We start from the raw sequence: 15,808 nt of genomic DNA, 5'->3' as shown, positions 1-15,808 counted from the left end.
CTACCGTTGACCACCAGCAACGTCGAGGAAGTTCGTGGTACTTCCTGTCCCTCTTCCTTTTCAGTAGAATTACCTATGCTCACACCCCTCTGCACTTTTTTTTAATCTTTTTATCTTTTTATCTTTTTTTATCTTTTTCTTTTTTCCGCTTCCAGGGCCTTCCAACAAGGAAAAGTGTAGGTAGTATCCCCTCTGCCACCAGCCCAAGCTTGGCGGGAGGTGCCCGTTGTTGAAGCCATCACATTCTTTGGCGTTTCTGTCTAAGTGGATACGATCCACACATAGCTACCCTGTATATAAACCACGTCGGACTCCGTCCTCCCTGTTCTGTTCTCTCTCTTTCTTTTAAACCTAATTAATACACGAAATTCACTCCCACACTCAATGCCACTTGTGGTGTATCATTCCGTTACCTCCAACACCCGTTTCTGTATCCAGCGAATTTTCAGTGAAACTGTTGAGTAACGATCAGGGGAAGACATGATCTCGCAGGTACTTTTACTTACTTGTTGAGGTATTGGGCGATAAATCAACAGGGCTGTTACCACGAAACACCCGGAGTTGACTTTAATTCCTTAGAGTACTTTCTTCATTCATTCATAGCCTATGCGAAGAAGGACCCAAAGACTACCCCCATTTCAACCTCGGCCTGGTAGAAATGGAACATCTATTGACAAAAAAAAAACAGAATGGGTATCTCTAAAACAAAACTCCAATCTCAAAAACATCACAACATCTCCCCCCTCCGCGGATACCTAGCGCGTATAACTCCCTCCGCATCCGAGACAGCAAACCCCAAACGTCCCGTACTATCTAACACCCCGTACTGGATAATCGGCTCTCTCGTCCTGCTCTTTCCCTGCTTTCTACTCCCACTACTACTCCTACTCCTACTATTACTACTAGTACTATCACTGCTGTTTCCACCCTCGAGCTCAATTACACTGACCCTAACATGCCGCTTGCTATCTTCAGGTTTCTCCATCCCCTTCTCTTCAGCCTCCTCGCTATTTAGACGTCTTTGTTACGATCCAATAAGGGATCACTTATGTAATTAGCTACATAGACCAATAAGGAGGGCGCCGCAGTACCAGCGCCGCGGCAGCGGCGCAGCGGCGCACCAGAGAGGACTCTTATATAAAGAAGCCTCCCAGACCTTTTATATAGGGCTCCTCAGCAAGCAATAGCTATCACAATCTACCAGTACCTTTCGGCTACTACTCCGTTACTCTATTGTTCTATCCCAGCGATAATACTCCTGTGCTTGTAACGGTTCGTCACACCGCAGTCACGGGTTAATCCCATAGCATCTGGACCGCACAGGCACCTGCAAAAGGAGTCAAAGGATAGAATAGTCTTGCTTCTTCATAATGAAATACGTCATCTTGACAACAGCAGAAGGTACCAGAATCTACAGAATTCTTATAAATTTACCTATCCTCCCAGAGCCTTCTGGTGGCACGGTAGGAAAAAGAAATAAAGAGACAGGAATTGAAAACGACATAGAATACATTATATATCTTGCGAGAAACTAATAAACCAAATAAGTCCTGATACGGTGCTGACGAATATCACCCGTCCCTGGACATCACATTTAGACGCTCGGTAATTCGGTGGCAGCCAGAGTACATTCTGGCCGTTGCAAGTAATCCAAGACCAATTCTTTCCCAAGCCATAGCCATGGCTCTCTGGATTATCTCGTACAACTCGGCTTTTGGTAGTTTCTATAACTATATTAATACGTCCAATGTTGGTAAGTAGGTAGCGACTGGTAGGGTCAAACGAGATATCAGTCATCGCAGTACTAGTAGGAATCGTTTGGAGGCAGCTCCCCGACACCGGATCCCAGATCTTGATCGTTTTGTCCACCGAAACGGACGCAAGCCGCTGGCCATCAGGCGAGAAGGCCACGGAGGTAACCCAGTCGCGATGGCCTTCTAGGGTCTGGAGGCATGCATTCCAATCTAATTCCACAGCCGGCATAGTTCGAATCCATTTAGGTTCTTCTGCTCTGAAATTCCTCTTTATTAAGCTATTCCTTGGAGCAAATACAAGCGCTGATATGTATGCTTGAAGTGGAGCTTGCTCTATTATTGACTTATTTGATAGAGCAAACCGGTAAGCATCCCAAACAAGCTTTGATAACTGCGATGGATTGTCACCTCCCTATATCTTTAGTTAGACCAAGTTTCTAGTGCGGAGTTAGACTTGTACTCACTAGCAGGCCCTCGAGCTTTCTAATAGCAACAACGCCCACAGGCATAGCTTGGAGTAGACTTAGAGCTTCCAGCCAGTAAAGGTACTTCGTCTTGAGGAATGTAAAGACAACCCCGTTGTCCTGTAAAAGATCATTCCGGTTTGTGTTCGTGCCAGAAATCGAGTCACACAAGTGATCAACCCAGTAGACGCACGAGTATCGCACCGTCGCTAGCGGGTCCGGATTCGGTACTTGGACCTTGTCACTCGGAAATCCCGGTGCCCTTAAGCCGTATATGTCGCGTCGCAGTGTTGTAGACATGGCATCAAGTGACCTTGCGAAGATGGTATAGTTTACCTCTTCTTTCCCAGAAGGAAAGATCCAGTTCTCCTGAGAGGCTTGGTTACTAGCTTTATCAGAAGAATTGCCCAATAGAAAGTCCCTGGCTGATTGGTGGACAAAATAAACAATCTGGTCTCGAAGAGTCACAAACGAGCCGCAAAGCCCGATAAGCTCTTCCAGGGACTGCGGATCGTCTGAAATATCGCCTGACATCTCCACGAGAGTGGTCAGTTCTTGAAGGCTGATGGGTCGGCGAACGATAGAGGAGACGGCAAGAATTTGCCTGCACAGATCCGCATGATTGGACTGAATAATCTGCTCCATCATCCGCGCATATAGGGAATCCAACCCTGGGGGGAATGCCCGTAACTTCTTTAGTGTCTCCCAATTCCGAACGCTCGGATCCCCAAGTCCTTGGCAGACCAAGGCCACCCAGAGAAAAGTCCCATTCGCGTTAGAAGAGAGATAGTCATGTACCTCCGTCTGCATTGTGCTGTTGTACCGTTTCCGCCGCGACAAGTGAAGGACTTTGTGGCGGATATATGCACTGACAGCAGTGTTGACAGATTCGGCGTTTAGTTCGAGGCTGAGTCTGGACTGCTGCGCGACGATCGCCAACTGTTCTTCGATCTGCACCTCGTTGCGACTAGATACAAGCCACTTGACACGAGCAGACAAAGATGATATCTGGACGATCAACTTGAGAAGCTGCGGTTGGTCCGTCACACATTCGTCCAGAGCATCAATTACCAGATAGGTGACCTTCAAGTTCGGGTCTTTTAGCATCTCGCATAAAACCTTGGATAGGACGATCCATGCCATTGTATCATCGGAGGGGTATGTGTTCTCCGGTAGATGTGAGAGCAGGCGTGGTTGCCGGTGGGCAAGTAGGTAGATTAAGCCTCGTAGCACGGCAGTTGCGTTATTGATGCGCGAGTCAGTAGCTTGGCAGAAGAAATACGCCAAGTTGCCGCCGTCAGCGATAACACGCCGCTCTAGCTCGTCGATGATACCGCATAGCAACATGGTCTTGCCTTTGCCTGGATCTCCCTTGACCCAGAGCACGCGACTCTCCCGCAGCTGGCGCCATCGGTTGAAGTCGGGGTTGTCGAAGACCCAGCGGTAAGCATCAGCCAGCAGACCACCCTTCGCCAGCTCGATCCGCTCCTTTTCGACGTGCGGGTCACGCGGGTCTGTGGGCCACAATTTTGCCAGACAGAGGTAATCCTCGTAAACCTTGTCCTGCAGCCGCTTCAATGCTTTCTGCCTTCCTTCGCCGTAGATGATCGGTATATGCATATCGAAGATGCCGAATAGAGAGTACACCTTGTCTTCCTCGCGTGTTGTGTCACGCTTCTCGATCCATCGCATCCGTTCGGCGACGCTGAAATCAGATAGAGGGACACCTTGGAAGGCTTTTCGCGGAATGCCGGTTATACTGTGGATTTCTTGTTCCAGAGACTTTTTATCTCCCAGGCGCTCGCCCTCTTTAGAGAAGAATTCAACGATCGTTGGGGCAATGAGCTCTTGGAGGGTCCATCCTCGGGAAAACCATCTGCTCTTTCGAAAGGCCGGTTGCCAACCGGGGCCGTCACCGTGTTGATGGGTTGAGACGTCTGCCAAGTACACGTAACATTTCACCGCGCTGCGGTACCAATAGAACATGGAGTTGAGAGCGTGCTGAAGCTCGGCGCTGTCAGACTTGTCGATGCAGCATGTGTCGACCCAGAAGAATTTCAGCCCATCGCGCCAGGCTTGGTCTCCGCAAAAACGAATCTTAGCGTAGCCTGCTTTGTTCTTGCCTGTACCGTCCGTCATGTCTTTGAAGAGGACTTCTTCGGGACCCCATATGTGTGAAAGTATCGCATACGGTGGAATCTTGTTATTGGGGAGGTCCTCCGTCAGACGGACCCCGCCGGTATCGTCACGCTCCAGGAGTCGCATTGCAGAGTTCGCCAGCCTCAGCTCCCTCGGCAGCTAATCATACAAATGTTCGATGGTGGGAAAAGGCTCGCAGGCTTTGCGAGCGGACGGCTTATGTTGGCGGGACTGTAGGTACAGTAAATCAGCAGTTGAAAGCAGGGGAATTGCTCGACAGACGAGAACTACTTAGTATAAATAACTGACAAAATTCGTAGCGTCTATCTCGGTGGGCTTGATTGGGAGCCTTGAAGGTGGTTGCTGTTGTTGTCTTTGTTTCAAGGCGCTGCCTTTGCCTGGATCACCAATCCCGCAGAACTCAGACTTCCACCATACCCGACGCCAACTGAGTAGAGGTATCGGGCACAGCCTCTTCGGCACAACCTCTTCGACACAGCTGTCTTGCAAGCAGAAGACTCGCCAATATCGCGTTGGGTACATGGTTGGGCATAGATGATTGAGAGGCCCAGGGCGCCAAGCCCAGAAAGGAAAGGCGTTGGTCAGCCTTTACTGTAATAGAGAGCTGCTCTGAGTGGATGGGTAAAGAGGAGAAGGCAATACATTGGGAAGATGGTCTTGATTGGATGCTTGCTCGCTCTGATGCCCTCCACATCACGTGGTTGAAAGTCACGGTGAGCTTCAGGGAAGAAGGTATATTCAGGAACGGTGAGGTGAGGAAAGGAAGCGGGTTAGGGTTACCGGCGAGCACCGAGAGGAAGTTTTGCCCAGGAACGTAGAACGGCCGGGCGGCTCGTCATTCCATTGAGATAGTATCGATTATAGCCGTGGCTAGAATTCCCGAAAGAGGCTCTTCATCGCATTTGGTCCTCGCCATCTATTGCTAAAAGATTGAGCGTCTTTAAGCATCTCGGAGACTGACCGAATCGCGATTTTACTGTAAGCGCCGAGAGTCACGAGGGAAACTCACCAAAAAGAGGAGCGGGCCCGCCGCGTCCCCGCAACCGTCTCATTCCACCACCAACCCCTGGAGATGACGCCTCAACGAAGAGAATCAGACGCAAGGAACAACATAGGAAGGCCTCGAGGATGGCTTTGAGGGTATTTCCGCCTATGCCGAAGTGGTGAAAGCAGAGTCGCTGAGGGTTTGGACATCGACATTGCTTGTTGCTTGCATGGGAAGGACGAGTACCGTCAAGAGGAAGAGGGTTCCATTGCAGCTGGGACTTTTGCCCTCAAGGTCCAGATAGAACGTGGTGGACGGTGGGATCGAGGAGAGGAAGACCCGAGATATGTCGAAGGGAGTTTGCTGCTGTCCCAGAACACAACTCAGTGTGGAGTTGGTGTATCTTATCCTGTCTGGAGGGCAATTTTGTTGCCAAAATTCAGATTCAAATGCTTGGTGTTAAAATCGAACTGGTTTGGGTCAGATGTCAGGGGCTTGGCAAACCGGCAATGTTAGCCCTACCGACAATAATAAACGCTGCCGGTATTCAATATATTGATATGACATTCATCTGAAATCGTCCGAGGAAATATCATAGTTTGAAGTTATGATGCGCGAGTTGGCCTTTGGGCTTCGGGTACAGTCTTCTGAGCTAGAGCTGTGGTTGCCTTGTCGTTCTCAACGCCGCTGTCACTGTCACACGGACATCGCCCACAGTCCAGGGTCAGGGCCGCAAGGCTTAGCAGAGCCTCAACGCTTAGCATCAGCCTCGAGATGTCCGGTGGTCTCCGGCCGCAACACTCACCTCGGTCGGACTCTCGGCCACCGGTACCGCTTACCTGAACCTCCATTGATGCCACCGGGCTAGCGAGCCAACTATGGAAGGGTCGAAGACGCTAATGAGGCACCACGAGACGATCCCAATCTTCCCAGAAGCGACCACAGTCAACCAAGCAAGAAGCAGGGCGCCCGGATGAAGAACGGCGCCAAAAGGGAGATGTGGAATGGATGAAGGCATTCAGGAAGTTCCACATGTATAATAGATGCCTTGAGGCCTCAGGCGACAAGGCTCGATACGTATCTCAAGTACGTACCGATTTCCTTTGACATAAGAAGGTCTTGGAGCCCGATCTTCTCCTGGAGGTTGAGAGGATCAACAAGGCCTTTGAGACCAAAGAAGATTATTAGCTGAATTGAACTCCTTTGTTCCAAGCCCATGAAACACTGCCCTTGTTACAGTCACCTTGTTTCACAGCCCTGGCATGCAGCTCTCTCAGCCAATCGATTCGTCTAAAAAGGTGTTGGCGGCTGCGCCAGCAGTGTGTTGTAAGCCAACCGCTATGGTTTATGATATGCCAGGATGGAAGGGAAGAGGTAGGCTGATGCAGGCAGATGAAGGTAGGTTAAGGTAGGTACATGAAGGAGGTCTATCGTGATCCAAAAGACAACAGCGAGAGACTCCCTTGCCACGCTCTCATCTGCATACACGTAACTGGGCCGAGGAGTACGAAGAACCAACCAGGAATGGTCTTCTGACCGAGTGCAATTATGGTGTTACCCGTGTAAAAGATCTAGCCGCAGTGTCAGGACCTGTTTCCTGTCCTTCCCGCTCCCATAGATAAGCTACCCCTCACTGGCTTATCTATGGGAGAGCGGACAGGATCCTGAGTTTTCCAGTGGGTATGGTCGTATGTGCTAGACGATACTCGCATTTTTAGTTATGTATCTCAGGATCACGAATGCGCGACAGTTGGAAGCACGCCGATTAATCACCTCGCTGGTGGTGGTGGCTGCGACCGACGCCGGTGCACCGGGGTGGGCCCCGTCATCGCTATTGAAAGTCAATAGTGAGTAGACCCAACCCAACCCGACGAAACGCATATTCGATAGACTGGAGGGGGAGGAGGAGAATTGGGTTGAACTAGCCAGGGCGAGCATTTTAGAAGTCTATCTTTCCAGGTTTCGACGGAAAGGGGAAGATACCTTACCGAAAAAAGGGGTTTAAAGGTGACACTTCCACTCCTTTGCTTACGGCGATGTTTTTAACGCTCACGTTATCGACGTGGGTTGACATGAAGCACAGCAGGCATCTTTCCTCCCAACTGAAGTTCCGCAGTTACAGTTTCCTATCCAGGAACACTCGACCTCATCGAGCGATGGGATGACCAATCTAGGCTGATATCAAACTCAATGTTCGTAAGACGCAGATCCTGTCGCTTGATCACGCCACAGTCTTGGTAGCATGCTCAACAAGCCGCTTTTTCCTCTCACGGACAGCACGTTAGCCCAAAAGACGGATCGAGCACCACTACATACATCTGGTCTTCGTCTCTTGCGGCCCTGGCCCCATATACGTATACCCTTTTCATAGAAGAAATAGCTGAAGAGTTCGGCACCTTGGGCTGTGTTGATTTACTTTAGCACATACTCTCCAGATAACGAACAAAACATTCATCGGAAAGCGGAGGAGAGACAAACAAAGAATGAGCGAGTTGATGGAGATAAATAAGCGAAGAAAAACGTACTAAGAGCTAATCCCAGGTTATTATTATGATTCATTCCAAGCAGGCCCGGCAACCTCCATTTCAATTCCAGCGCCATCCACTCCCTGAGTTGGTCAGCCCTTTCCTCCTTTCCACATCAAATTTCCATCCCTCCCGTGCCGTGTCGTTTTCATGTGCACTTTACCTCGTGCATCGCGCTGTTTTTTTCTTCTCCCTTCTTTGCTCCTCGTCCTCCTCTTACTCCTCCTCTTCTTTTTTACCTGGCCATTTCTCCCCCTCTCTGGGCGCGTCCACGGCAGTAATTGCAGGGGTAGTGACGGACACGGTCGAGTCTGGAAGTGTAACCGCAACCGCCCCAGGCCAGGTTGCGCGTGTCGGCGGGTTCGCACTTCTCATATTCCGGCGTGACGGCTCTGGGCTGGCGGTCGCAGTGCCAGCAAAGCGTAAACCAGACGTGTTGGGTGCACATTTTGTTGGACTGTTTGGTCCAGTATTTGTGTGAAGCTTGTCTGAGTTGCGTTGCGCTTTTGCGAGCTTTTGCGGGAATTTCTTTCTTGTTGGCTCTTTTCTTGGGTTTCAAGATGGTATGGGAGGCTTGGAGGCTTCTTGTTGTTTTCGATACCGACATTGACTGAGGACTCATTGGATCATCTTGGAGTTTCAGAACCCATGGGATATTTATCTACTCGATATTGAGAGGTTTACAATATTTCCAAGGGCACATTCACCTTCAATTTGGGATCTTTCCCAGGTGAATCGCACCGCATCACCTTCACGGTGTTTTCAAGGTTGGACCTATTGACGCTCACGTACTACTATTTAGTTGCCCGGGAACACTCAATTGCGGCCCATATGAATTGTGAATTGGCGATTTAAGCGACACTCAAAGGTTTCAACTCCGGTACATATTACAGACGAAAGGCGAATGGTTCTCCTTTTCGTTCGTCACCATCGTCCGACTCGCCTCTGACCACCCTTGCACTCACTTCCAGTAGATCCGAGAGTACTCTTCTCGGGAATTCACAAATCGGAGGCCTACTGACTCGAAGGTTTAAACTTTAAATGACATAGACAAAAATTAAATATGGTTCTCGTTTACGTCCTTATCACCACTGTACTTTATTCCGAACCGCTGCTTTCGTCGACGATATCCTCTAACACATGTCTTTTATGTGGGCGTGCATCGACGGCTCCAGAATCCAAGATCTTTACTCACCACCGATGTGCAACTGTGCCAGCAGACCGGGACCACTCTTCCATCCACTCAACAGTTCCCAGCAACAAACAACATGAAGTCCCAGCAACTTCTTTGCGGGTCGTAGGCATGAAATCAACGACCTCGTACAAGTCCCCAGGTTTGTCTTCGAGGATTGATCATACACAAATGTTTGGTGCTTCGTTGCTCACCTGGAAGCATGTTTGGTTACTCGAACGTGAGAATCTGAAGGGGTATAAGACCTTAAGTGGTGCTGGAGAAGCAGGGAGAGAGATCATCCCCGGCCTCACCATCATTTCCATACCGACATATCGGAACCACATTCACTAAACTAAGATCACATAACCAACACACAGGAAATCGAACAAGATGTGAGAATTCTCGACCCCAAATTCTCATTCCATCTACGAACCATTTGACTATATGTACTTCGCTAACCACCCTCCTACACACACAGGTGCGCAACAGAAGAAACCCGCGAAATCAAAGAAACCAACGGCAAACAACACGCCGTGATCAAGTACGTGCAGAAAGACTGCGGGTCGTCCACATGCAAAAAATCAACGTCTTATGATCCCAATGCCAAGAAGAAGAAGGACAAGGGGAAAGGTCGTGCGACTTGGACTTAGTTGAGCACTTGCACCTTCTAGTTGAGGTACTCATTCAGGTAACGGGAAGAAGGAATGAGGGGAAGAAGAAGAGGGAGATGGGAAGTGACGAATGCGGAAAGCAGCGAATAAAGGGAAGAAGCGGAAGATGGGGAGGAGCGGAGATAAAATCAAGATGGGGGAGAGAGATGGTTAAAAAAAATGGGGAAGGGACACCAACCATTGCAGTAAGTTCCAGGTTCTTTGACGGAACAAGGAAGGAAAATGATAAGACAATGCAAATAACCGGAAAAGAGTTGTGTCGTGTTTCCACTGTTTCTGTAACGTCTCCGTCATGCTCTGTTGGGAGCAGGTGTTAGGATTACCAACACCCACTGTGCAACTTCCCTACGTCCAAGGAAATACCTATTTATCATATCCATCGCTCCAGTCTCTGTCCTGCGTGGCAAAAGCAACAGCAACAACATTGTTGAAAGTGGAATTATCATTAAAGAATGTATTGTATCTTAAAAAGGTCCGCGGAAATCATGACAGTTGGCTCCGCTTTGAGCCCTTGTATTGTTTTTTTCCTCCTTCCCTGTGTACCATAAAAATCAAAATCCCTCCCCCAATAGCTCCCTTCATTCCCTGCCTGGGTATCTTCTCTCGACTGCCATCAATCTTTTTCTTTTCCCTCTCCTTTTCCTGCCCTATAACTCTGTAGTAACGCATGTTTCCAAAGGTAAATCGAACCAGAAGCAGTAACAACTTTGTAAGTCAGTCAACGTGCGAGGCACAAACTCAAAAAAATCTAAGAAATTCCCAACCACCTAAAAGCTTTCCTCTGTTCACCCCCCACATGCGCTACCGTCCCACCCACCGCCATACCTCCGCCTCCAGGAGAATGAGATGCGTGCTGGTCGAAGATCGTCGTGGTAGTTTTCCTCGACACCGGGCTTGTGTAAGTATTATTTCCACCTCCATTACCCGGGTCTGGCTGATTCTGGTGGCTGGGTGTCAGAGGCCTGTTGGGCGCGGTCTTCTTCTTGGTGTTCTGTTTCTTCTTTTTGAGGTTGTTGTTGTTGTTGTTGTTGTTGTTATTGTTCAGTTTGCTGGGTTTCTCGGCAAGATTTCCATCCGCTTCCGGTGCCGCGGTCGTCGCTTTCTCGTTGCCGTTGTCGCTGTTCCTTCCGCCCGCTCCTGTGGTCTTCTTCTTGTCCTTGCCACCTTTCTTGTCCTTCTTGCCCTTCTTTCCGTCCTGGCCGAGTTGTCGTTTCTCACTCCTCGTGTCGATGCTGAAGCTGGTTTTTGGTTCATCACTTTCGATGTTACCGTTACCGTTACCATGACCACTGCCACTACCGCTAGCATAAAACCTCTCCCCAAAATCCTTCCTGCCACCACCCAACAACGTCTCCAAATCCAACATGTGCACCTCCCTGTTTCCCATTCCCACGGGGCTGCGATGACCCTGCATAGCTGCTGCTCCACCTCCGGAAGAGGCAACGTGCGCCTCAATTTGTGATTTCAGAAACATGGGCATCAAGCGCCGCTCTTCAAAGTCGATTTCGAAAAAGTCGAAGGGGTCTGGGTCTGAGTCTGACTCTAGCTGGTCTGCGTTGTCTTGATCGTCGGAATCGAGATGGGAATCGGAGTTGAAGTCGGTTTCTGTTTCTCCGGTTGACAGGAGGGAGGAGGTTGATGCTCCCGAAGAGAGTGGGTCGGAGGAGTTGAGGGAGAGGGGGGATTGGAGTCTGTTATTTGTTGCTGCTGTTGCCGCTGCTGCGTTTGGTGTTGTAGCAGTAGTGGTGGTGATAACAGGGACGATATGTGGTGGAAGTATTTGCTGCCATTGCCCTTGTCCCTGACCTTGTACACAACTGGTAGCTGTGCTGATGGTTGACGGCATCCATGCCCTGGTGCGCGGAATGACAGTGCTGGATCCGGAGGGTGAGGCTGGTGTTGGTCTCCTGCCGCTGCCGCCGCTGATGCTAGGCCGTTGGGATCTCTCTCTGGTTATAGAATGGGGAGATTGTGGTGGGATCACCGTTCGGGTCGCTACGGGAACTGTGTCGTGGCTTATTAGCGTGTTGCTGCGGGTTATTGATGTGCTGAGGGTTGATGAGCAGTGGGAGCAGGGAGGAGGGGAGATGGAGCGAGTTGTGGGTAGGTGAATGGCAGTTGCGGGTATGTAGGTGTTGATCTGTCCGTGGCCATGGCCGTGGCTTTGGCCGTTACTGTGAACGTAGGCGTGGGTGTGGTTGTAGGTGTCCGTTGGAGAAGCAGGGAGAAGGGGCGGGGGAGGAGTGGCCATGGCGGCAAATGTTGGGATAACCGCGGGTGATGGCTTATGGCGTGGTGAGTGTTGTGGTGGGAGCAGGGGCGGAATGCTGGAGCTTGTTAGGTTGCTGCTCTTGGTGCTCAAGGGCCTCGCCGTGACCTCCTTCTCCCCTTGGACATCAATGGCAGTTGACACATCACTCGTCTTGTAGAAGTCCGAAATGGAGGCCAAAGTATCACGAATAACCCCAACACACTCTGAAACCTCAGCTTCGGGTGCCGTAGCCGAGAATCGATAGTCGGCCATCGAGAACATAGTCGTATCCGCTTCCTTGGAAATACCAACCACCTTCATCACCTGGCTCCCCATGAGCTTCTGCATAGCCAACATGGTAGACAAGTGCTCAACCGGGAATTCGATAAGAAGGACCTGGACGTTGTCGTTTCCACGCAAGTAGGTGTCGATATGGGGAATGATGAGGCTCGCCAGAAGCGTGGGATTGGAGAAGGGGTTCTCCTTGGACTGCTGCATCAACGGTTGGGAGGTGAAGGTTTGCATAGCGTTTGCTATCAGATATCTGTGGGCAGTTGGTCGGGTCAGTTTCTCCTCGGGACAAGTTTATCATCGAATAGATCAAGCTTACCGCAAACCCAATCGCCCGCTTCTCGACATCCCGTCACCATTGGAAGGAAACCCAAGCTGCTCAATCTTGGCCATGACTGTTTGCTTGAAGTCCTTCTTGACACCGGCATCGGCGCCAATGGCCAATATGAGGTCGACCTTCCTCTCCTCTTCCTTTTGCTGGTCCATTTCGGCGCACATCAAGGGCGACCAGATACTGCGCAATTGCGGATCTGGTGAGTCGGAGGCCAAGGAGAGGTAATCAATCTCCTCGACACGAGTATGGTTGTCGAGGACCAATCGAAGGGTGTTTTGCACCCAGACGGCAGTCTTGTTGTGGGTAGACAGGTCATGGAACCTGCTTGCTGACGGTGCTGGTGTTATCGGGAAAGAAGCGGGGAAGACGTAGCCAGGGGTAGGTGTGGTTGACTGCGGCGCCGGCTTGGGCTGTTCTTCGTAACGATAAGGGTCATACTCGGAAGCAGGATACATGTTGTGTTCGATGGAGGTCATATCTCTCAAGTTCTCCTTGGTGTGAAGGCTTATGGCTGTCGCATCCGTGTTTGGCGCATCGGTCGAGGTGGATGGTTGGTGATTGGCGTCGAAGCAGTCTTTGTAGCGACTGGACACGAAGCTGAACTGGTCATCAGGTTTGCCGTTTGAGAAGTGGATCACGTAATGCTCATTGAAGGGTAGGAGGGGCTCAAAAGGCTTCGTCGTTTCATCCGATGATGTTCGCTGCCCTTCGGTTCCGATAACGCCGTCCTCGTTGTCAAGGTTCAGCCCTTCAACCGTCCTTGGCTTTTTCTCGAACAAATTTCGAAGCGGGACGTGGAACCGTGGCGGTTTAGGAGATACCGTCGCGTGGCTTCCCACGTGGTGGGTTGCATCGTGGGCTGTAGGGGTGGCCGTTGAGTAATTCGATAAGCTTGCTGTGCCGTCCCATTCTCGGTCTTTGTCTTCGGTACCGGTACCTGATCCCAGCAACGTGGTTGCGACGCCAATACCTGCGCCATCTGTCAACTCCTCCCTTGCGTCCCAGTGTTGGGCAGACACCTTTGTAGACGCCATGGAAGCCATCTGCGCATTGTCGAAATCATCCACCCTGAGATCGAATCTGATCTCCCTCCGGTTCTGGGGAGGCTCATAAGACCTTGCTTTCCTAAGCTGCCCCTGAGTGGTGTTCTTCGGAGGGGAAATTGCCAAGAAAGACGTTGCTGTTGTTATTCTTGCAGACTTCGACGGGAAGAGAAGCGGTGATGGGAGTAGCTGGAATGCGTTTGTGTTTGCAGCCGCAGACATGTCAAAATCGACTTCCCTCTCTCGGATCACTCCGTCGGGAGCGGCAACCATATTCTCAACGACCGACATGCTCAAGCTTCTTGCACGTGGCCGAATCAGTCCCAAATCCAATGGCACGCTGAAGTCAACGTCATGATTGGGAGGCTGAAGGTTTTCTGTTTCCATATCGAGCGCATCAGCAGCCCGCATGGCTTTCGTGATTGGATCTTCCATCTCATCATCGTCCTCCCTTCGGTTGGCTTCGCTACCCTTGTTTGCCCAAACATCCTTGTTGATGTCGGTGTTCCCGGCCCATGTGTCACTCGATTTTGGGTCGATAATTGAGTCCACATCAAATCCGTCATCGGCAAAGCTCTTGAGGCCCTGGCTCATAAGTCGGTCAAAGATGGCTGCCGCTTTTTCCAGATTCCCTGCCGTGTATGCCTTTCCGATTGCCTCCAGACACATGAGCTTAGCGCCGCATGTTCCGCCTTCTAGAAAGACGGCCCGCTTTCTCTCGGCCGTCGAGTGTTGCAGGAACTCCATGGCCACCGAATGCCTTCGTTTGGCTGCGTTGTGAATGGTTGATATGATGATTCGAGGGTCGGACCTGTGACGTAGCCGTTTCTGTTCGTGTGATGTCGGCGTTGTCGATATATAATACTGAATTTTTGGAAGGACCATAATCTGGGATGAAGGAGGGAGGAGGTGCAGCTGCGTAGCGACGACCTCTTCTGGACCTTCCAGTGCTATAACACTACCTCCATGTCGCTCTTTGGGCTGAGAGGGCACTGTTGATGGGTTATGGCTGGTCATATTGATTGTGGAGAAAAGTAGACAATCTCTGGATTAGATATGAAACAACAACACGGCACGTAGAACCCGGCGGTATGGGCTGCGTCTGTGGATCGGTCCAGTCAGAGACTATCCCGTTACTACACTTGACTCTCGAGTGTGCAACTGGAAGTTAATGTGTGTTGTTGAGAAGGTCCGAAACGAGACACGGTAGTGGTGGGCGTACAGCAGAATGGCTCGCTTTAGCTCTGTTTTGTTAAACAACAGGACATATAAACAACTAGCTCGTTTAGCACTGCCGCTATGTTTTTCGGTTCACAAGTTCCGGTCGATAAACACTCTCGGTGGCTTGGTGAGTAGTGAAACGAAAAAGAGTGAGACCGTTGGGTTGCATCAAACAGCTGGTCTGGACGAACGGGATGAGAGAGTAGAGAAAGTGTGGCTTGCATGGACTTCCACGGACACGGCAGAGAGTTATGAAGCCAAATCAGAGAAGCCCGCCAGAGACATGGCGCTGGAGGAAAGGAAGTTGGAGGAGAAAAAGGAAGCACGGAAGCCGGAAAGAAGCAAGTTTCATCCAAAGAGGAAGATTTCCGACTCGTGACCCCTTGCAGAACTGACTGGAGGGGCATCGTTGCTTGCCGGAGGGCTGGCCTCTTCGGGTGTGCCCATGGATGGCGGCATGAGAACCCCGGATCATCAAGATCATGATATCGGCAGATTTGGGGGATGTTCACAGTTTTTTTGAGGGTGGAACGTGCATCTTGATGATTACCGTTATATTGGAGTCATGGGATAAGGTCGGACGAGACGCATGCGGTCCGTGTAGAAGAGGTGATCCCGGGGTCCCGGACAAGAATAGACCACAGCTTCCTTGTGTCAACCATGGTTGTTGGTCACTGCCAAGTTGCTCAAAGGAATTGCGGGGGATGGGCGGTTCATGTTTCGTTGGTCTTTTTGTCGAGTTGATCGACGTTTTGTGATCTCTCGGTGAAGGGGGAAAACAGACAAAAAGAAAAATGACAAAAAGTCGACAACATCGTCATCAAGGATCCAAGCTAGGGTGGGGCGTAGCTCCCTGAAGCGAAGCTCTGTCAGTGGCCAGATCACAGCGAGGCTCGGGGAGCACCAAGAACTTAATAACCAGGAAGGGGGGGGGG

General features: G+C 50.5%; 2 protein-coding genes across 2 annotated transcripts; both read right to left on the bottom strand.

Annotated features, from left to right (window-relative positions):
* Positions 1–2,158: 2,158 nt before the first annotated feature.
* Positions 2,159–4,972, bottom strand: SMAC4_13831 (uncharacterized protein). Its single transcript, XM_066091645.1, has 2 exons — positions 4,667–4,972; positions 2,159–4,588 (listed from the first exon to the last, which is right to left on the bottom strand). Exon 2 carries the CDS (start codon positions 4,481–4,483, stop codon positions 2,192–2,194), a length of 2,292 nt encoding a protein of 763 aa, XP_065947193.1. The 5' UTR covers positions 4,484–4,588; positions 4,667–4,972; the 3' UTR covers positions 2,159–2,191.
* A 5,109-nt stretch (positions 4,973–10,081) lies between these two features.
* SMAC4_00000 (uncharacterized protein) lies at positions 10,082–15,235 on the bottom strand. Its single transcript, XM_066089359.1, has 3 exons — positions 12,595–15,235; positions 11,098–12,528; positions 10,082–11,034 (listed from the first exon to the last, which is right to left on the bottom strand). The coding sequence occupies exons 1-3, from the start codon at positions 14,667–14,669 to the stop codon at positions 10,482–10,484; spliced, it is 4,059 nt and encodes a 1,352-aa protein (XP_065947192.1). The 5' UTR covers positions 14,670–15,235; the 3' UTR covers positions 10,082–10,481.
* Between the last annotated feature and the right edge of the window lie 573 nt (positions 15,236–15,808).

Source organism: Sordaria macrospora, chromosome 5 (genome assembly GCF_033870435.1).
Source record: "Sordaria macrospora chromosome 5, complete sequence".
Classification (NCBI taxonomy): Eukaryota; Fungi; Ascomycota; class Sordariomycetes; order Sordariales; family Sordariaceae; genus Sordaria; species Sordaria macrospora.
This window is presented reverse-complemented; position numbering and strand designations above follow the sequence as displayed.

Coding starts and splice junctions, on each gene's coding strand:
- SMAC4_13831 (XM_066091645.1), bottom strand. CDS start 4,483: ATGCGACTCCTGGAGCGTGACGATACCGGCGGGGTCCGTCTGACGGAG.
- SMAC4_00000 (XM_066089359.1), bottom strand. CDS start 14,669: ATGACCAGCCATAACCCATCAACAGTGCCCTCTCAGCCCAAAGAGCGA. Junction 12,529..12,594: donor AGCGGGCGATTGGGTTTGCG/GTAAGCTTGATC, acceptor AACTGCCCACAG/ATATCTGATAGCAAACGCTA. Junction 11,035..11,097: donor GGAAACAGGGAGGTGCACAT/GTTGGATTTGGA, acceptor GTTTTATGCTAG/CGGTAGTGGCAGTGGTCATG.